Raw genomic sequence first — 22,995 nt, 5'->3', positions numbered from 1 at the left:
GAAGTGGATTTGAATCCAGTCAATCTATCTATTATGACGGGCAGATATAATACCTTTACTTCAAAGCACTCTCGTGATCAGGCCGGGTTGTTCAAAGCACGATTAAGCTAATCCAGGATTAGCACGAATTTTGATTTCAGCTTTTCAACTTTTCAGTGAGATTTTTTGTTTATATTATCCGCCATTTAGTTTTGCCGTCTAATTATCCCAAAATCCACAAAACATAAGCATCAAAAACACTTTTATATAAGACAAAAGGAACCCTCGATTAACTTTTAATCCTGGGTTAGTGTTAATCGGCTTTCGAACAACCCGGCCCTGATGCATGGACCTCTGGTTTAATTTGTTCTATACAGAGGTGGATTTTTTTTTAATATAACACATGGCGTCCTGAACAAGCGATGCTTCACGCGAGCATGGAATAGTTCAGTATACACTCCTAGCGCAAAGCACTAATTGTCGACACAATAAAAGACAAAAAGTAACATATTAAGTTATATTGCAAACAGTAGTGGCGAATTTTGTTTGTACCACACTCTTTTTAATTCGGATGTTTAAAAAGCGCTCCTTGTCCATCCTCGCCTTTTCTTTTTTTAAAATCTTTTTTATATTGCTGCAAGAATGTAAAAAGCAGCAATGACAAAAAGTAGTTAGTATAATCTTCTAACTGATGTGGTACTTAGTCCCCTTCTTCGTAAAAGATCGGCGGTGTATTTGAATTTTGGTCTGTTTCCCACCAAGTGAACAGACCGTAGTAGGGAGGTGTTCGTATCATAGAAACGTCCGTAAGGAGAGGTTTGACTGTATAGAAAATATTTTGATACAGAACAGAGTGCAGGGCAGTAAAGGAAGAGCCGCTACAGGCAACTGTGACAAGTAGATGAACGATGTGTACATTGTATGTGTTAATCTTTTCATTTTTTGCAGTATGAAATTTGAACAAGTTGGCAGAAGCCGAGAGTTAAGATAAAGTGGAAATCTACAAGAGTGTAGATACAGTTCCTTGAGATGGGAACCTCGGCGTCTTCACATTCCAAAAATCCCTTTGCAGAGGTTAGTCTGTATTTTCTTTCTCGGCTAATTTTGAAATACCATAAGGTTGATAAAATTTATCAAACTACTCGATACCCATTGCAGTGTAATTGCACTTCTCAGCGGTTTGACATACAAATGAAACTATAAGTTCAAACTGCATTGTTTTAACCGACGTGTTGACCCTTTCGCCTCATTCGCATACCTTGTAAACGAAAGAACGTATTATCGCATATTATTGCCTGAGATCTGGTTCAAAGTCCGTCCTTTTCGTCTGGTTAAAAAATTGTTACAAACTAAATTAAATAAGTTTTCACGTTCTTAATATATTTATTTATACTTACCGGTAATTTATTTTGGCGTTTTCAAACTCTAATTTAGTAAAGCCTTTTATCTTTTCAGTTGTTTTAATTAAGGCCTAGTTGTAGCCCTTAGCAAGGGTGGTGGAACTTCCGACTTCAATCAATCAACACATCGCCAAAATATATTGGATAGCAAAGAAAACGTTAACAGATAATATTTACTTTATAAATATGAAAATTCAGAAAAATGGTCACTCTTATTTTGTCAAGTGCTCAGTCCTTAGTTTAACCAGCTTTGAACGTCGGCCATAAGTTGGTTTGATACCAGACAGTGGATTTTAACCTAAATTAGTCTGTGCCACTGTTACTATAATTTATGAATGATTAAGAAAGGCAAATGTTTCAAAAAGCAACGATAACAATGGAATATCCCCTGTACTGAAACACTAAAGTTTATTCCACTTTACTACAACAGATTTTTCCTCCTCTTTTATTAGCCGAAATACGGACAAATCATTACAATTGGTTTTAAATTCCTAAGTGGTTTTTCAAATTATATCATGATCTATAGGATAAGAGGAGTTCGTCTAAATATAAAACCAATAACTAACTAAGTCTTCATCTTCTTTCGTTTTTCTGGGTAACCAAGCTTTTGTTGAACCGAGAAGTCCTGGATGCTAACCTAATTTGCAATTGCAGTGCCCGTGCCCCCTCCCCAAAACAAAAACCATTTCCTTTGGGGGTAGCTATGCCTACAGCTAGGCTAATTTGCATTTGGGACTATGTGTATAATACCATGGGTAGGAAAATAATCCCTTCGATCGTGTGAAGCTCGTAAGATCCAAAGCTGGCCATCTCCTTATATTGAAGGTAAAGGTGGCCCACCTGTGGGGTCTCCGAAGGAGACCATTCAGTTACACAGGGAGAAGGATGTAGCATCGTCAGAAAAGTCGGACTTCTGAGCCCGCGAAAAGTATGTTATGCGGTAAATTGATCGCACGAGCGAAATCAAAAACAACAAAGAGAAAACGTATAGAAAGTGAAATATTTAATTAAATATTTCTTGACTAGCAAGTAAATGTAAAATTTTGCAACCGGAACAAGATAGAAAGATACATTATCTTTTACTGTGAATAAAAATTAAAGTGCAGACTTTGAATTTCATGTTTACTTTTTAACGTTTTCTGCGTGCAGTTTTTGTGTCCAAAATTATAAGGCGTAGACCGGGAATTTACGGCTAACCCGAAAACTCACAACTTACAACCAGCGATTACTGGCAAACTGGAAATGACCGATAAAAATTGCAAGCGGGTTTGATGAGACAATGCATAACACTAACTTACTTGATCAATTGCAGTTCAATCCGATTTGGTTCGATGATTACTTTTGGCATCAGAAAATAGCACAAAATCACATTCAGTCGACACCAGGGAGCATCCCACGGACAAATCCCTAAATCGGCTGTCTTTGAACTGCGATATTTCAGCCGTCTTTGCTCCAATTTTGCTGCAAAAGCCATCGTTTGAAAGATCTTTTGCTCCATTATTTTTATCGTGCAATACTTTTGACCAGTGGTTTCCCTACTACACAAAATATTCATCTAGGCCTCATTCTTGTGTCTTCGTCGATGTTTATGAGCCCAAAGTCACGCTTTTGAACCAGCGGCTATTACCAACTATCGTGACCGCTAAATGTACGATGCATCAAAATTCGCCGAATCCGATGTCCGCGATTTCTGGCCATGGTGAACATTGGTTTACCCGGAGTAGTTGGAGTCTTGCTTAATTAAATGGTTGAATTTTGCGAGTATGAATTGGAGTTAAGAACTATTAACGTGACCTTTGAAACAGATTGAAATAATACAGGCTCGCCCGCTCTTACAATGTAACTTTTCTTTATTTTGCGGTCATAAACTAACGTTCCAATGTCGAGAGAATTAGTAAGCGGAGAAAATATATTTTTTTGGCTACATTCCAGAAACAGTACTGGATTCTCCGATGTCAAAGTTGCACGCCGTATGTAAATTATTGTATTATATCTACGAGTCGAAAACATTAAATCAAAGAACTGCTCTTGCAAGCTTCAATTCGTCAAAAATACCTGCATAAAAATTAACTCACCCTATGCGGAAATATTTTCTAATTTATTTTATTTCAAAAACAGCCGTTTAAGCCGATTTTTCGAAGCTTATTGTGACCACACAATTAAACAAACACACACATACAGTCGAACGCCTGTGCTTTCCCGTGCCTGCCGCACCGGTAACAATGTCATGATCACTCGTTGCTTGTTTAGGCATCGTTAGACAACTTCAGCTAACTCCATAGCGAAAGAAAATAACTTCCACAAAGCTATCCGAGATTTCCATATCTTTTCTGCCGTTCAGCTGCCAATACCTCCAAAATAAACCAAAATTCATTTCCGTTTGCCAAACTTTTTGCATAACCATCCATGTGGGGGAAAGGCTCAAGTTTGTCGCCTTTTTCAAACCTAACCAGGGGAAAAACGTGCTTATTGATCTTACAAGCTCAACACGAAATTAAGAAACAATACCCATTGTTTGTTCGGTTTAGTGATCGGCAAAAAACAAAATCTCCTAGCAACGGCAAAAGTTTTTCCTACCCAGTGATATTATTATTTCGCCGTAACACCAAATGCAAATTAGATTAGCATCCAGGACTTCTCGATTCAACAAAAGCTTGCTTACCCATGTGTTGTAAACTAATTCGAATAACAAAGTTAGTTGTTATTTATTGGCTTTATCTTTAGACGAACTCCACTTATCCTATAGCTCATGATTAAATGAATAACCCTGCATTTTGTCACGACCTACTGAGCCACTGTTTTCTTAACAGCAACCACCAAACTTTCCTCGACTGTCCTCTCCGTCATCCGAAATCAAGCCTCACTATGATGTCGTGATCGTGGGGTCTGGGTACGGAGCTTCCATCGCTGCTAGTCGCTGTGCCAGAGCAGGACAGAAGGTTTGTGTTCTGGAACGAGGCAAGGAGTGGTTACCTGGGGAATTTCCCGAAACATTCTCAGAAGCTTCCAAGGAACTTCAGCTTTCATTTGGAGGGAAGAAACCTATTAAAGGTATTTGACATTGAAAGGGAAAGAATAAAGATTGGATAAAAATTGATCAACCTGAATACATCAAGACGCTTCTTTTAAACAATACGTTAGTTTTACGCATATGTAAAATTTTTTAAAAAAATGTAATTGTTGTATATTTTTGGTTTTCACGTGACGTCATCAAAATTTTAAAAACCCAGAATGGCAAGACCCCTGAGTTTTTATCCTTCAATGGCTTTTAGACGTCCTTAGTATATATATCTTGTTGGAGGTTTTTAGATCGATAGCATTTGCCGTTTTAAAGATAGAGCATTTTGAATTTCGGAGTTTTACCGCCACACGAGATCAAAGATGGCCGCCAGAAGGCTGTCACGTTTTCTTTAAAAAATGCCTCATCCTGCAATTTTTAACAATCTGGACAGTTGAGGTTTTGCGGGAAATGTTTATGTGAATGCATGATTACTTGTTCATGAGGGTGATCATGATCTGAGCGCTTTTTGTAGCAGAATTTAATGCCAGATGTTTTCATTGACTTCCGGCGGCCATGTTGGAGTACAAGCAGTTGGACTCCAACATGGCGTTTCCATAATGTGCTCTCTAAATTTGCGTGAAACAATTTGACGGATAACTCGAGTACGGAATAACGCACAGACCTGAGACTTGGACAAGGAGTTTATATAGTAGTTTTTTACAACCTGTAATATTCTTGATTTTTTGACTCAATAGTTTTAGATTTATTTTTTCGCGGCGTGACAGTGGCATGACAGTGAAAACTGCAAATAGTGGTCATGCACTTAGCTTTGATATAGCTAGTTTACAGGAATGCCACTGAAACAGAAGAAACAAACTTTTTAAATGAACAAAATAAGGTAAAAAATCCCAAGTAGCAGGAGGCAAACCAGATGGCTTGTACAAAGCGTGACAGAGGATTTGAACTCGGGACGATCGAGTCTCTACTAATACACTAATTATTTTGACAGTGAATACCAATCACATGAATCCGTAGTAACCTTTGTTTAGCCACGGAGCCTCGAATGGGAAAAATTCGGTAAGCACTTACCGATCTATTATAAATCGAAACTCTCTTCAAATAACACCTTTCTCGCATGACCTCAATTTGATACCCTCCTAGGGGGTTTATGGAAATAAGGTAGTTAAATATGAAAACAGCAACTAAACCTTAGACCCTGGCTGAGGTTACTAACCACTGGTACAAAATTTTGACTAAGAAAAGTCTTAAAGAACATACGTCATAGACTGCACACAGTAAGAAAAATGGCCAACAGGTGGTGGTGTTTTTATAACTTAAAAACTATTATTTATAGTTTCCTTTAAATTGAAAGTAATTTTATTTAAAAAAGTTTAAAGGCTGATGACAACACAACACAGGTATGAAGAACGCTTTGAGGCTGCCAGTATACATTTTACTGCACATGCGCATGCGCTATTTATGTTTTTCAATCTCGTCCCACATGGCCTAGTACGCTCTTTCAAGATTTCAATAGTTGATTGATTGATAGATTGATCGTTAATTCATTTATCTATTTTTAGGGAAGTCATCAAATCTTTACGAGCTTTTCGTCACTGAAAACGTATCAGTTTTTCAAGGGTGCGGCCTTGGAGGGACGTCACTAATAAACGCAAATGTTGGGCTTGACAGCGACCCTGCTGTTTTCAGTGATCCTGTATGGCCACAAGAGCTTAGAGACGATCTCAAGAATTTAACAAGCGCCGATCGGCAACACGTACTAGACATGATGACGCCAACCCCATACCCTGATCACTACCCAAAGTTACACAAATTGGATCGAATGAAGGAAGGACTCTGTGAATTCGACATTGAAGACACGGGCAAGATGTTTTATAAGCCGCCTCTGTTTGTTACTTTTGAAGACACGCGAGCGAACCATGTGGGAATACCGCAGCCGAAATGTACTGCATGCGGAAATTGTGTCGGTGGTTGCAACGTTGGCGCCAAGAACACACTAAACATGAACTACCTGCCAGACGCAAAGGCTCATGGAGCGAAAATTTTTACTGAGGTAACAAAAATTTATTCAAGAAACTATCAAAGTTGTTCACGTCGTTTATGAACCAGATGTAGTGGGCTGTGAATAACTGTTCCGAAAGTAAGCGTGTTACAGCTACAAATGAAATAGATAAACAACTTTATTAAATGAGAATAGATACACAAAACAACACCTGCAAGGCAAAGGAGACTCGCTGGTACTTGGTCATATAACTAGGCTTAAATGAGTCCATCCGTTTTAAAAATTATTACACTAAAATATAAGAAATATAAAAGTACCTAAAAATACTTATTTATACCAGAAGCTGATAAGCGTCGGATTGTTCCTATATATTCTGACAATTTTATCCAACACATGCATATAGAAAACACTGAATACTTATGCCAAAAATTTTAAACAAAATTAATGTTTCGTTGCCAGGTGGAAGTAATTGCAGTGACGAAAGCCTATGACTCTTCTGATTGGCTAGTTTCATACAGAAGGCAGCACACCGGCTCCTTTGATGTCGATGAGCAAATCGTCAGAGCTTCCCACGTCATTCTTGGAGCAGGCGCACTAGGCTCAACTAAAATCCTGCTTCGTTCAAAAGACCGCGGTCTCGACGTTTCTGAACAACTCGGAAAACGCTTCAACACGAATGGAGACGTGCTGGGGTTCAGCTACAACGGCGACAAAAAGGCGAACGCAATTGGAATCAAAACAAAGAAGGAATCAGATACAGACGATGACAAGAACGATAGTCATGAACCGCCTGGGCCAACCATAACATCCGTCATGGATTTCAGAAAAACACTGGGTGGAGATATTAAAGATCATTTTGTTATCGAAGACGGGAATCTTCCCTCTATAGCGTCTGTTCCCTTTGCTGTTGGAATCAGCGTTTCAGCTAAAGTGTTGGGGAAGGACAAATTTCCTAGTGAAGAAAAAATGGAAAAAGTTGCTCAGGTAAATGAAGCAAAATAATTTGGACAATTAGGTATATATAAAGAGGGGCTAAAACCCTTCACACATCAAACAGAATTCGAACGCTTAAAATAATTCATGGCACAACCAAAGCCGGAGCTATATTATCAAACAAAAACAAAAACATCTTAACTTAGTTTATTCTACCTTGCCCAAAATGGCATTTACTGCAAACTAACACCACACATGTTCTTTTCTTTTGTTGTTGCTTAAAAAAAATATTCAGTCGTTTATATTGCGATAAATTTGTGATAATATTTTACATTCTAAACCATGTCCTTGAAACTGTCTATGTTATTATGGTCTTTTTAAAGGAGCTCCAAGGTAAAGGCATGGACAATACTCTCACCTTTGTCTGTATGAGCCACGATGACGCTGGTGGGCAAATAACTTTTGACAAAAACAGCGACAACATTGACATCGAGTGGCAAGAAGTTGGACGCGGCCCGAACTTTGACCGTGTGAACGAGGCTCTAGAGAAAGTCACAAAAGGACTGGGAGGGAGTTTTGTTAAGAACCCTGCGTGGACAGAAGCGTTGGGAAAAAGTGTCGTCACTGTTCATCCATTGGGTGGGTGTCCAATGGGTGAATCTGGACAGACAGCTGTTGTAAATCATGCTGGACAAGTATTTGAAGGTTGGTTTCAAGCACTAAAGATTACTAATATTTTAAATTTAAAATGTGTGACTGATTTATCTGGTTTAAACGATCCTTAAGCATATGAACAAACTGACGACTTGGCACGAAACTGACAAATTCATGATTTGTTTTTTTTTTTTTATTGTAATATCGCACACAGGAGAATCAAGTGAACCCCTGGATGGTTTATATGTGGTAGATGGAGCCATTCTTCCTCGAGCAGTCGGCATCAACCCAGTACTGACAATAGCTTGCCTGGCCGAACGCTGCATGAGGCTCATGGCTGAAAGAGAGGGATGGATAATAGACTACGACACTTTCATACCTCTAGGTAAGAACGTGGAATAAGGCATGATAATAGGACTGAAAGGAGTCCAATTCGGTTTCTAACCATACACACAAAATCGGACGAGTCGGATTTGTTTAATCACGAGTTTGATTACGGACAAAATTGGTTGACACGATTAGTTCAATTAGGAATTTAACACAACTACAAACCTGGAAAATGAAAATTAAAAAGGTGATGCTTTTCAACAATTTTTTGACTGCAGTGACAAAATTAACTGTTGAAAAGCCGTTTCTGAAAGGTTTGAGGAATATCAAAAAGGAGTATTTCAATCATTACACACTGGATACTTCAGCTGATCGCTCCAATTTGGTGAGGAAAGATGGCATGCTAAGATCCAATCTGATACGAAAATTTTTTGTTCTAATTGTTATAATTATTGTTATCATAAATTAAAGAAATAAGTCACATCTGGTCTTCCTCTCACACACTTGCCTTTCCCAGATTTTTTTCACCACAACTCGGTTAGCGGTGAGCAATTGCTATTTCAGGCTTGCAAGAAAATGACGCTCTTCATACTACTTTTAATGTAGTTAATTTTACATTACACTGTAGAACACTCACCAATTAACATCGAGAATTTTTCTTCCGCTTCGACTGATTAGCCAATAAAAAAATAGTAATACAACGCCAATCTACTCTAATAAAATCGAAACAAAACTTATTAAAAACTCGCAATTTATTTTTTAGACCACAGAACATTTAAAAAGCAGAAACAAGGTATTCGTTTCACAGAGAAGATGGTCGGAAACTTTGAACCTGCAATGGATAAGTACAGCAGCTCACCATGTGAGTTTACAGTTACCATAGAAAGTGAGGACGTTGAACGTATGATTGATTGGGATCCAGCTCACTCGGCCAAAATTTCTGGCACGGTTACTTGTCCGAGTTTGTCAGAAGGGGTCATGACTATTTCACAGGGTAAGCAAATAATCCATAGAAATGTAAGAGGTATCATCAAGAGCAAAATTACCTATTACTATTCTTTTATATGGCATTTGAATTAAGTCGAATTTTTTTGCGATTTTTGTTTGTTTAGTTTTTGTACTTGGCACTGAAATAAAGGGAAAAACAGTTATTTTTTGAAGTTGTTTTGTTATAAAAGTCGAGAAAATTAATTTTAATCAGATTATATTTTTATATGACATTGAATGGAATTTTGAATTTTACACGACAATGTGTATGTCATTTCCCAAGAAATAACGTCGTCGTTATCATGAGGTAAACTTCAAAATCATTTGTGTCAGGAACAGGAAAAAAAGGTATATGTTAAGGTGGCCCGCGGGTATTTCCGGGAGCGGAGGTGCTATTTTTTAAATTGATTTTTGAGCGTGGAAACCTTAACTGATTTCTCTGACTTTTGGTATTCGAAATAACAAATGTTTAAATTTTATAAAGCTTTAATATTTGGAACAAACAAAAACAATAAACACGAAATATTAACACTTTTAAATTAACCTATTTTTTAATAAAACGCGAATATTTTCTAAACGCGAAGATAGATTTTTTTCTTATTGCTGTAAATAAGTTCAAATTATCCAAGAATTCACGTGAGCAAGTTTCAACGAAATCGGCTGGGTAGAAATTGCTGCACTCGCCACTCGCGCGTGCCCCAAGGTATATTCGCACGTGCCCCAAGGTGAGCCTGCTCGCAGGCTAAGTTGACTGTTAGATTTTAGCTTAAATATATTATGCTTGTGTATTTTTACCAGCTATTACAGCAACGCTTGTGTAATGTTAAGATTGCATTGATTATTTGAAAGCTTAATACCAGCTAAAACAATGCTGAAAATTCTAAAAAGATCGGAAACTCCTAGCAAAAGTTATAAGCAAATAAAACAGAAGATGTTTACGGTGCGTAAAATGTATTTTTTAAAATATTCATTGTTTTTCGAACTACAAAAAATCTACCGATTTTTTTCTTTTATTTTTAAGTATGACAAAATCCAGCATGTACACAAACGGCCTTATCAGTTTCGTGTGTGTAGTCTCGATGCAACTCGCCGAATTTAGTACGTGAAGATAGCTACCTCTCGTCTTCCATTTTGAAGCGCTTTGGAAACCCTTGTGTTCCAGTTAATTATTCAAACCACAGGGCGCCCATACAAGCGGCGTGACTGTTTGTGTTCGAAATATAAAGAAATGTATGGGGATTTTGAAAGCGTCTTATTATCGTTAACTTATTTCGGGTAATGTGATTATGTCTATGTTTAAGTTCAAAATAAACGTAAACCTACCTCAACTGTTGTATTTTGTCGTTTCTGCGGCTCAAAATGGCGAATTTGGGCGATTTGGAGCGTTTTGCGTTGACTGTTGCTTCACGTAATAAGAAGAGAACAAGGGTGGAAAGCTCGATTTCGACCGCTCCAGCGCCAAGCCGATTTTCAGCCAGAAATCGGAATCGCCAGGCTTCCTGATCAAACACCAGGTAAACTGAAATGTTGAAGCTTCTTCTCGGCTCTTTCAATCCAAAATCCATTCAAAATCCAAGCGCTAACCGCCGAATAATTTTCGAAAAATGCAGCTTTCGAAGCGACCAGAAACCGGGGACGTGATTTGGTGTGCCAGTCACGCTGTTTCCTCCGGCATTGTTTACCATTATCCAATCAGCGCAGAGCAAACAGCGTGACGGTTGCTCGCTGGCACACCAAATCACGTCCCCGGTTTCTGATCACTTCGAAAGCTACATTTCTCGAAAATTATTCGGCGGTTAGCGCTTGGATTTTGAATGGATGTTGGATTGAAAGCGCCGAGAAGAAGCTTCAACATTTCAGTTTACCTGGTGTTTGATCAGGAAGCCTGGCGATTCCGATTTCTGGCTGAAAATCGGCTTGGCGCTGGAGCGGTCGAAATCGAGCTTTCCACCCTTGTTCCCTTCTTATTACGTAAAGCAACAGTCAACGCAAAACGCTCCAAATCGCCCAAATTCGCCATTTTGAGCCGCAGAAACGACAAAATACAACAGTTGAGGTAGGTTTACGTTTATTTTGAACTTAAACATAGACATAATCACATTACTCGAAATAAGTTAACGATAATAAGACGCTTTCAAAATCCCCATACATTTCTTTATATTTCAAACACAAACAGTCACGGCGCTTGTATGGGCGCCCTGTGATTCAAACTTGCCGCATTCCTAAGATTTTTTAGCACCTCGAAATAAACGGGCGTTCATTTCCAGGTGCTAAATAATCTTGAGAATGCGACAAGTTTGAATAATTAACTGAAACACAAGGGTTTCTGAAAGCGCTTGAAAATGGAAGACGAGAGGTAGCTATCTTCACGTACTAAATTCGGCGAGTTGCATCGAGACTACACACACGAAACTGATAAGGCCGTTTGTGTACATGCTGCATTTTGTCATACTTAAAAATAAAAGAAAAAAAAATCGGTAGATTTTTTGTAGTTCGAAAAGCAATGAATATTTTAAAAAATACATTTTACGCACCGTAAACATCTTCTGTTTTATTTGCTTATAACTTTTGCTAGGAGTTTCCGATCTTTTTAGAATTTTCAGCATTGTTTTAGCTGGTAGTAAGCTTTCACATAATCAATGCAATCTAAACATTACACAAGCGTTGTTGTAACAACTGGCAAAAACAAACAAGTATAATATTTTTAAGCTAAAATCTAACAGTCAACTGTGCAGCAATTTCTACCCAGCTGATTTCGTTGAAACTTGCTCACATGAATTCTTGGATAATTTGAACTTATTTACAGCAATAAGAAAAAAATCTATCTTCGCGTTTAGAAAATATTCGCGTTTTATTAAAAAAAGGTTAATTTAAAAGTGCTAATATTTCGTGTTCATTGTTTTTGTTTGTTCCAAATTTTAAAGCTTTATAAAATTTAAACATTTGTTATTTCGACTACCAAAAATCAGAGAAATCGGTTAAGGTTTCCATGCCCAAAAATCAATTTAAAAAATAGCACCCCGCTCCCGGAAATACCCGCGGGCCACCTTAAGCGTCGATCAAGTAGAACACAACGAAAAGATTATTATCAGTTGGTGTCACAAGCAACTAAAAAAATCATTGTCAAGTTGTCCCAACAGTTATTGTATTTAAATTCAACAGGCGTGTTCAAACTGTTTAGTAAAAGTGCCGACCATGTGGAGACGAAAGAAATGGTCTACAAAATGATTCTCACGGGTCACAAAGGACAACAATTTGCCTTCCAGGGCGTCAAACTGATCCATAAAGATCATGCTGGAGAGATTGGATTGAGCGACACAACGACTTTGCTTGTTACGATCTATCCCGGTACAAAGTTCCGAGGGAATCCTGTGGGAAGAGCGAAGTTATTCATTTCACTGCCAAACTTTGCAAAGCAACTGGCAACGCTGGAAGTGACAAACACGAAAAGCAGATTGAAAAAATTGAAATGGATTTCACGATTTGGCTCGTTCTTTACGAGAACCATCTGGGAAACGTACGGCCCTGTGACGTCAAAGAATTACCTACTGAATCCCAGTGCACCTCTTAGGAAGAAAAGACCCCTGCAGTTGAACGGGGCCACCCCTGAGGTGTACAAATGCGTTACAGAAGACAAGGTACGCTCTTTATGAAACGAGATCAACCTGTGCACAGGAGCTCTGGGTTCGAATAGATAGTGGTCTTTGTAGCGAAATTTTTTTCAGATTTATCTTTTAGATGAAAATTAGAAGCTCTTTTTTCATTAAGAGGCCATTTTATGACTAGTAAGCTTATAACTTTGTTCGGCGCAATTAGATCAAAGTCTCGGATATGTCCCTGAATTCTTGGTAATGTTTGATTATTAGAGCTGTTTCTTCCCTCTTTTGGTGCGAAATCTCATAAATGAATACTTTAAAATGTTAAAAAATGATACTTTATTAAAGCTTAATTTTTTTAAGATTTAAAACTGAGATACAACCAAAATTACGAATCTTATTCCTAAAGCTGAAAGTGCCGGATGCGGAAATGTCATAAAAAGGTGCCTTGGAAAAAGTAAAGTGAATTATTATTAGTTTTATGAACTGTAAACTAAATGCTTGTGCTTCACAAACACCAGTTTTGGTTACCCGACTGATCTGATTTGTAATTTTACAGGTTGAGTTAAAACTGACTCGATACAAAGGAGGAACCAAAGGGCCCGTTATCTTGTTTCACGGCCTTTCAATGAGCAGAGGCAATTTTAATCTGGACACTATTGGGACCAACTTGACTGAGTACCTGGTGCAACACAGGTAAGATAATTCCGATTTTTATCGACTGAAGTGAACAATCTTTGGATGAGATTTTCTGTGATATCCGGAATAATCGGGGGAAGAAAAGTGTTATCAGCCCGTTGGAGTGGACTCCCATATGAAAGGAGCGCGGATGCTCGTCGTCTTGCTTAAGGATGTAAATTACGGATTTTGGTCTCACTTAGGGTGTTCAGGACAGAACGTTAAGATTGCCTAAACGTTTAGTTTTCCATTAACCTTTACAGCGTTAACTTTACAGCATTCCATGTGTTCATTTCAATTAACGCTGCGCAGGACGCTTACATATTTTTTGATCAAAACCCTTGAGCCAGATTGATCTCCATTAGGGGTTTAATTAAAATTTTTCGACAAGCTTCGCATCCTTGTCACTTTCATATGGGATTCCCCACCCCCCCACCTCCTCTTCAATGGATCGGACGAAGCCAAAGTCTGAGGGTGGTAGCACTTACCGAGGCCTTCATTTTTCTGGAGAACACGAAAACCGAATTCGATAATTGTTTTATTATACATTGTTGCAAAGAAAATATAAACCTTGCTTACATTCAGTGACTTCTCCGCTATTTCTTATAATCTTAAAAATAGAATAGCATAAATCAGCTACCGGCAAGCTATTTTATTTCTGTCTGCCTCAGAACCAGACGTTGTGGCCTGATATAAATGATGCTAATTACATGACGTGACAACTTTGGGAGTAATGGTGTAGTTTTTTCTGATTGGACAATAAAAATCGGAACCCCTTGAGTGCTTTTACTAATATTTTCCAAAATCAGCAACAATAACAATAATAATAATAATAACAGTTATAAAAAGGTTCTTACTTGTGCACATATTCTCAATGTGCTAACATGGTTAAAAAGAATAAAACAATAAAAAATAAAAATTGATGTTTAAATACAGAAAATCAGATTGAAGGTAAAAATAATTAAAATATTAAACTAGCTGAAAAATGCAATTATTAAAATATAAGACTGGGTTAAAAACTATTACAAAAAATAAATATTTAACTTTAACCTATTTTTACTAGTTCCTTTTTTAACTCCGGGAGCTTCTATAATTAGCCATTAAGTTGAAACAATTAAATACAAACCACTGTAATAACCCTTTTTTTAGGTATGACGTATGGTTAGCTGATTGGCGAGCGTCATGTGATCTGCCCTGGGCAATTACTAATGACTACACACTGGACGACTGTGCTAAATATGACTGCCCTGCGCTGATCGACAAAGTGCTGGAAATAACAAAACAGGTAAGTAATAACACTTGATGATCGGTTTTTCAGCGCGCTGGTAAGGTGTCAACCATAAGTGCTCCCTTTTTAACTTTACCTGCACTACCCTACCCTGCACTATGTTCAAAACTAGGTCATGTGCTTGCGCAGTACAGGAGATACCAAGGGTACAGTTTTTCCCAATACGGACCGACCTATAGCTAGGCAGGAAAATAACGTTTTTATTTTTTCCTACTCAAGACCAAGGGTACGGTTTTTCCCAATACGGACCGACCTAGGCCGGTAAATAACGTTTTTAATTTTTTCCTACTTTAACTTGTTTGGATTTAAGAAACCGAGAAAAAATCTGTCGCAAAATCTTTGTTTGTTTGTCGTGATTCCGACAAAATCAACAAGCAAGAGTGAAGAATGCTGTTTGCTATTTAATTCCGAAAAAACTAGTTTTGCTTAAAATGAACCGTACTCAAGAAAGGTTCAGTTTAATTTACACTGCAATAAATCAAGTAAAGCAAATGAAGTCATACTAAAATATAGCACAGATAAATGTTTTGAAAGTCTTGAAAGAATTGCTTATCTGTCTATTTCTTGGATACAAAAATACTCTTTGACTTAAAAGCAGTTTTACAAGCTATTCACACTTGTATTTTACAAATTAATAATCTCTGCGTTGATTCCCAGCAAAATTTAATTCTGATAAACAGTGCCAAACTGAATGAAATGCGTAGTGTCTACGTACGGCACAATATTGTGATAATTAATTTGTCCATTTTTAATCAAAAAATCTTATTTCCTTGAGTGATGGCAAATAGTGTTCTGTTTTAGCAAAAAGTGACAAATAAACAAGGCAGTTTAACACAATTTTACCACAATGGCGTGAAAATCATTGCGAAATGCACAAACAACGGCAAACTTCAAAAAACTACAACTCGATTTTGTTGAGAAAGAAAGAAATACTCGCCTTTTGAGAAATTTGAGGCCTTTAATTCCACTGATTTTTTGTCCTTTAGCATTAGCAATGGATGGTGAGCAGCTATTTTTTGTTTTTGGGGAGCAAAACTTTCATGTGTTTGTTAGACTGAAGGTGCAAAATGATTTCGCGCCGTAAGCGGTCCGTACGCTGGGTCCGGATGGGAAATTCCGGACCGCTGGAGCGCATGCAATTAGCCAATCAGGTTCAAGTATTGAAGATTCCGGACGGCTGAGATACTTGAGAAAAAAATAAATGATAGCTATCTTTTAGATAAAATTAATTATTGAATAGTTAAAAAACTAATGTCGCTGATGTCGGCCTTTATAATGTGCTCACACTATTCAATTATTTGGAACACATTCAATCTTTGGTGAGGCATAAAAACATGTCAATATCGACTTCTAAACCAAAGTCGATGAAGTGCAGTGTTTGACTGCTAACTTTCTTCCTTTCAGAAATCTCTTCAAGTGATAGCACATTGCGTTGGTTCTATAATAAACTATGCAGCACTTCTTAGTGGCAGAACGACGGGAAAAATCAGAAACATGATCTCCTTCAATGTGGCAGCAAATACAATGAGCGGACAGTTCAATGAATTCAAGGTGGGATTCTACATTCCTGGAACGCTTGAGATGCTCGGAGTTTCTGGAATTGATGAATCCGCGGAAAATACAGCGCAAGTAATGGACAATTTACTTAATACTTTCACAAAGCAAGTCAGTGAAAGTGTCATTCCGTACAAGGAAAGATGCCAGAACCCCACTTGTCACAGGTAAAAATGCTCCCCGTTAATTAAACTCTGAGGGAAAAACCAAACCCTTTGGCGCAGCACGTACCTATATAGCTTATATAAGAAAGTGTCTGGGAGTAAACCACTTAATTTGTAAGGGTGATCGGCATCTTATTTCGTTTTCAATTTGAAGGATCTTTTAAACAGCGTTGGTGATGATCACATCAAGACCCATTATCATAACCAACTTTATTAGTAAAGTATATACGACTTCAAGCAGATAATCTTTCCATATCCGAGCAACCTACCTGATTCATGCTGTAGAAAACGTATTGAAGCAGAAAAAAGTCACTGATTAGAATTTTACAAATCAGCGTATTGAACTTATCAAATCAACATTACAACACACCCACGGTTAATTTGTGTTCTTCAGAAATGGGAAACACTTTTCTCAGTTATAATGCCTGCAGCTTTTGGCTACAAGCCACTGACAAGCAGTTTATATTTTCTCTTAGTCCTTTTATAGAGAAACGAAACAAAGTCATGATAGGCCAAAGACAGGCTGTGAATTTGTCGGCGCGTCAACTATTTACTCGCGCTTGTATTAAGCCATTCGTACTATATAAGGACTATGGGAAAGAGGGACAGGTCATTGTCTGCTGTAATCTTGGTGAATCTTGGTTCTTGCGACAAACATTTGTTATTCTGTTTCTCTCATAACTGTGTTGTTTTTCTCTTCAACAGAATAACCTTCAGTTTTGGCCTTCTTTTTCAACACGCTAACCTGAATTCCTTGACTCATGAAGCTCTCCACGAGATCTTTGGCTACTATAGCATTAAATGGCTTAATCAGCTTAGTAATTCACTCAAGTCGAAGAAATTCGTGTCTTATTCTGGTGAAAACATTTATTTACCTGATTTGGATAAGAAAGAACGCCTAAAATCTCCAGATTACTTGGAAAAGATCGGACGCTTGGATTTCCCAATCACCTTTCTTGTAGGTGAGCCCGCATTACTTTGCACACCCTTCATCGTTGCCTCGGACGCGAACCTTGACAAGGCGTATAACTTTGTCGTAATACATTTTCTTCTTTTCTTTAATCACCCAAAGCGAGCGCTTGTTTCCTGTCTCAGAAGCCTAGGAGCTTAAGCGCAGATATTCACGAGGCACGGTTTTTTAATGAAATCCTCCTCTCTGCAACCTTTTGGCGTCATGACTAGGCAAGCAGTAAATTCAAATCACATAAGCCGCCAGAACTTTGCCGTTTGTTACCGTTTATAAGATAGGAAAAAAGCAAAAATGGAAAATTGGACGTCCGTTGCTTTCCATGATTCACAATCAAGAATTAACCAAAACGGTAATCCCCTCTTTATATCGGTCAAAGAGAAAACAGGATCAGCCTCGTATACGCGCAAGGACGGTTGCTTACATTTGATATGCCTTATTTCTTTCTGTGTTCCAGGTGAGAACAACACAGTCTTTGTGCCGGAGAGCACCCGCACCACATACGAACTGGTGAAAGAAGCGCATCCAAACCAAGAATACGATTGGATCCAGATTCCCGATTATACCCATTTTGATTTGATCTTGGGCAAAAATGCTGTGTATGATGTTTACCCACATGTTCTCAGGGCCCTAGACAGGCATGCGTACGACAACCTGCATCTGAGCGAGGCCAAGCTAGCCCGCATCTCCCAGGAGGCTATGGCTATGCGGTCTATATCAGGTAAGGTAAGGATTTTTGTATACGCAATTGGACTACATGCTGTTCAATTTGGAAATAGTTAAATGAAAAAAATTTCCGAGGGCAGCCAAAATTGGATGAGGTCGCGATCGTAGGCCGAAACCAACTTGGCTGTCAGAGGAATTTTTTGAATCTAATTATTTCCAAATTGGACAAGCATGTAGTCCTGTTACATATTAATTATATAGCTAGTAGTCAGTCAATCCAGCGTAAATAATAAACTTATGTCCAGGACGGGAAAAGTCTTCAGTAATAGTAGGCATGACACAGCATATGCAACTCACTCAAAGCATTGCCTTCACAAATAAAACTTAACAAAACAGTTTAGTTTTATTCACCTGAGTTTGCGAAGCTTGTTACAAAGTGAGTGAAAATACCGCATCAATTGACGATATTAAAAGTCGTTAAGTCGGAACGGGCTTTACAACTTCTTGTTTCTGATATTCTCCTTTAATTCCACTATCTTCTTCGTATTAGTGGCCTTTTGTTTTCGAATTTCAGCAAAAAACGACAAAGATTTGCATTAGTTCTAGCTCATGGCGAGGAATATATTCCAGCTTTCTTGCTTTGCTTCGCTGCACTCAGCTGCGCTGGCTGCGTTCAGCCAGTTTTTGTACTCTTGGAGGTGTTTTGGTCTTGGTTCTCGCTTTTAAGTATAGCTAGCTCCTCTTCTGACAACATAAACAATTTCTCGTTTTCGTTTCTATTGCCGAAAAGCTCAAAACGAATGGAAAAAACGCGCAAATCCGCCAAATAAAATTCCGCCATTGTCGACTAACAACGCGACAAGTTTACAGGGCTGGAGGGTGTTATGTTTTTCGAGAGAGAAATGCAACAACAACAACACACAAGGTGGCCGAACTCAAAACTGTATCCTAGCACGTATACAAGATCGCGGGCTCACATTCGGGCATTACATAATAAAGTGTGACGTAATGAACCATAACACTCCTCCACTGAGATATGTTGTGCACGAGTAACATAGATAAAAAGAAATAAAGAGTTAAGACAGTCCTTGTGAGTCTGTCTGCTGTTAGACTCAGCTCAAAACAACTAAACAAAGTTTCTTGAGCAATGTCACATCTCACTTCACACAAACGAAGCAAAGTTTTCTTTTACGTAAGTAATGTCACATCTGTTCAATCAGTCTCTGCGGGGGTTTAAAAACACGCGTGGATCTCAGTAGATCGGGAATAACAGGAGCTGTGGGTGGTGACTCCATCCGGGTCGCGTCTTCCTGAACTGGAACATTAGACTCAGGTGTAACAGTGGTTGGAGAATGTGAGACTTCCACAACAGAACTTGGTTGAAGTTCTTCATCTGGAGATGACGTGGGAGGCTCTGCTGGTTTAATGACGGGATTGTTCTGAAGAACGTCATCCACATGGCGTCTCCAAATTCGGCCATCATCGAGTTGGACTTGATAAGAATGTGGGGAACTGTGCTTCAACACCGTACCCGACTGCCATTTCTGCTTTGATAATCGATCACGCGTCAGAACAGTGTCGCCCACAGACAGTGTTCTAAACTTGGCATGTCTGTCATGGTTGAACTTCATCTTGCCTTGCTGTGTAGCCACGTAACTACTGAGGTCTGGCTTAGTGAGTGACAGCCTTGTTCGTAGCTCTCGCTGCAAGAAAAGCTTGAATGGTGAAGTTCCAGTAGTGGTGTGTGGAGTACTGCGATCAGAGAGTAGGAAGTTCTGTATCCTTTGCTGTATAAAGCGAGCAGTATCTGAAGCTGATAAATCCAAGGCGTGCTTGAAGGTCTGAACAAATCTTTCTGTTATTCCTTTGGAGGATGGGTGATAAGGGGAGACAAGAACTCGCTAAACACTGTTCTGCTGCAGGACTTCTTCATATAAAGCGGGGGAAAAGGGTGGACAGTTGTCGCTGACAAATTGAGTTGGGAGCCCGTATCTTGCAAAGATGCTGCGCAGACCGTTGGCTGTGCTTTCTTTCTGCAGTGGTAGTGTTCATAGGACCAATTACTTCAGGCCATTTAGAGTGTGCATCTACCACGATGAGATAAAGTTGGATTGATGAGTAGCAAAATCAATGTGTATGCGGTGCCATGGAGCGGTGGGCCATGACCACGGAGATAGTGGTGCAACTGGGGAGCTTTCCTGGTCTTACTGCACTGTTGGCATCTACAAGCGGTCTCCACAATGTCGCTGTCTATTCCTGGCCACCATACATGACTGCGCGCCGTTGCCTTCATGCGTGCGATTCTAGGATGTGCTCTGTGTAGCTCATCCAGGATGGGTTGTCTTAAGATTGGTGATACGATGGTTCGCATACCCCACATAAGGCAGCCTTGCGCAACGGAGAGCTCGTTTCTGCAAAGGAAGTATGGCTTGAGGTAAGGGTCGGTGCAGCAGTTGGTAGGCCAACCATGATGAGTCAGAGACAAGGCCCTTGCGGTGGCTGGGTTCCTTGCAGTCTCTCAAGCAATATCTGTAGCCGAGACCGGGTGCTTGTTTAGCTGCTGGCTGTCTACATGGAATATTTCGTCTTTAACGCTTGTACACTTCTTGTACCTAAGCGGGAACCTTGATAGAGCATCGGCATAAGCTACTTCGGCAGAGGGCTTGAACTCGATCTCGTAGTGGTATGAGGATAGGAGGAGTGACCATCGCTAAAGCCTAGCTGCTGCCAACACTGGTGTAGGCTTCCTCGCACTGGGGGGACCAGGTAAATTCTTGATTCCTCTGAAGCAGGTGATTGAAAGGTTGGAGAATGGAACTAAGGCTGCGAATGAATTTGCCATGGTAATTAACCATACCGAGGAAGCTAAGGCTCTCAGCTGAGTGGTATTTTCGGGGCGAGGTGCCTACTTGATGGCTTCTATCTTGTATTCAGTTGGAGAGATACCTTCTGCGGAGATGATACAGCCCATGTACGTGACCGACTTCTGCATGAACTAACACTTGTTAATCTGCAGTCTCAGTCCATAGTCATCCAGGCGTTTTAGAACAAGGTTCAAGTTCATGATGTGTTGTTCATCATCCTTTCCTGTGATAAGGATGTCGTCCTGAATACTTGCTACATGCTCAAACCCTGGGGGATGATATCCATGGTGCGCTGAAATATAGCAGGGGGAGAAGCAATACCAAAGGGCAACCTTTTGTAGCGATATGAACCCCGATGGGTATTGATGGGGACATACTGCTGGCTATCCTGGTCCAATGGCAGCTGTTGGTATGCGTTCTTCAGATCCAATTTGGGGAATCGCTTATACCTCCACGCAATTTGACGAAAACATCCTTAGGTAGTGGAATTGGATACCGCGAAACATTGAGTTGTGGGTTGACAGTGACAGCATAATCACCACATGACCGTGTTGTGCCGTCTGCCTTTGGAACGTGACCCATAGGCGTGACACAGTCGCTGAACTCTACCCTTTCGACAATGACTTCGGATTTCAGGCGGTTGTACTCTGCTTCCACTGCTTCTTTGAGGGCGTAGGGTACTGGGCGTGCCTTGCAAAATTTTGGCTGAGCATCATGCTTCTTTTCCAGCTTGGCGGTGATACCCTTGATTGTTCCCAAGCTAGGCTGAAACACATTGGGGTGGGACTGAATTGTAGCGTGCAATTTCGACCTCATAGCTTGTGACAGGTCAGAGTCGGAGGCACGGATGCTGCATATTTTCTTCCAGCTGAGTTTCACTTGGGTCAGCCAATCTCTCCCGAAAAGGGATAGTCCAGAACCTTCCACGACTAGCAGTGGCAAGGTTGCACCCTGGTCTTGGTACTTGAGGTGCACATGAAATTGGCCAGTGACCTGGACTGGATGACCAGTGTAGGTGTGTAGGCGAGTGCTGGAAGGTTTGAGAGGAGTTCCTTGAAATGCTTATTGAATGTCTCTTGTAAAATGATAGAGACTCCGGCCCCAGTGTCTAATACCATGAGGAGGTTAATTCCATTGAGCGGAACTGGAATTTCAATTCCAATTTTCTCTGTACAGAGATTGTACGATGAGAATGAAAATGGATCCGTTGAACCAGATGCAGACGCGCCCTGGGGTGGCTCTGGCTCTTAAACCTTGTGAACCTTCTCAGATTTGCTTTTGCATGCCTCAGCAATATGTGACCAGATATTCCACAGGAATGACAAGTAAATATATTATGCCTGTACTTACAGGCAGTTCTTGCGATCGTGGATGACCAGATTTTCCACAGCTCAAACACGAATTTGACTTACCTTGGCCCTTGCCAGGAGACTTTGGATGACTAGGTGGACGGGAATGTCGGCGATTTCCTTTCCGAGTTCGCTTACTGGAGTCGAGCCTTCGTGTGAGATCACAGCGAAATCTTTTTCAGCAGCTTCGTCGCTGAGGGCGTTCTTCAGTGCTTCATCAAAATTGTGTTCCTCTGTTAGGAGTTTCTTTTGAACCTCTTTGCTTTGTTGTCCACAGACGAGTCGATCGCGCAAGGCCTCGTTGAGGTTAGCGCCGAACTGACAGATGGCCGCCAGATGTTTTAGGTTGGCTGCGAACGAAGACATGCTTTCTCACTCGCGTTGCGTGCAGTTGTAAAATCTGTAGCGCTCAGCAATTACCAGTTTTTTGGTGCGAAGTGGTCTTTCAGGATAGTTGCTAGCTGATCGTACGTTTTCTGTGAAGGAGTCGACGGAGAGCATAGGTCCGAAAAGACATCGTGGGTCTTGGCGCCCAAAACATAAATCAGTGTTGCTCGGCGTTTGTGCC

At 39.8% G+C, this 22,995-nt stretch overlaps 1 protein-coding gene across 1 annotated transcript in view; it reads left to right on the top strand.

Annotated features, from left to right (window-relative positions):
• Positions 1–938: 938 nt before the first annotated feature.
• LOC144643643 (uncharacterized) overlaps positions 939–22,995 on the top strand; it is a 93,243-nt gene continuing 71,186 nt past the window's right edge. Inside the window, exons 1-8 of the mRNA XM_078502960.1 lie at positions 939–1,053; positions 4,190–4,430; positions 5,961–6,451; positions 6,860–7,384; positions 7,717–8,038; positions 8,202–8,372; positions 9,078–9,308; positions 12,464–12,939. Of these exons, the coding sequence (XP_078359086.1) occupies positions 1,009–1,053; positions 4,190–4,430; positions 5,961–6,451; positions 6,860–7,384; positions 7,717–8,038; positions 8,202–8,372; positions 9,078–9,308; positions 12,464–12,939 (2,502 nt within the window). The 5' untranslated portion in view covers positions 939–1,008. The remainder of the gene's footprint in view (positions 1,054–4,189; positions 4,431–5,960; positions 6,452–6,859; positions 7,385–7,716; positions 8,039–8,201; positions 8,373–9,077; positions 9,309–12,463; positions 12,940–22,995) is intronic.

This window comes from Oculina patagonica, chromosome 2 (assembly GCF_052425735.1).
Source record: "Oculina patagonica isolate OP01 chromosome 2, crgOcupat, whole genome shotgun sequence".
NCBI classification, from domain to species: Eukaryota; Metazoa; Cnidaria; class Anthozoa; order Scleractinia; family Oculinidae; genus Oculina; species Oculina patagonica.
The sequence above is the reverse complement of the archived record's forward strand: the minus strand, read 5'-3'. Positions and strand labels throughout refer to the sequence as shown.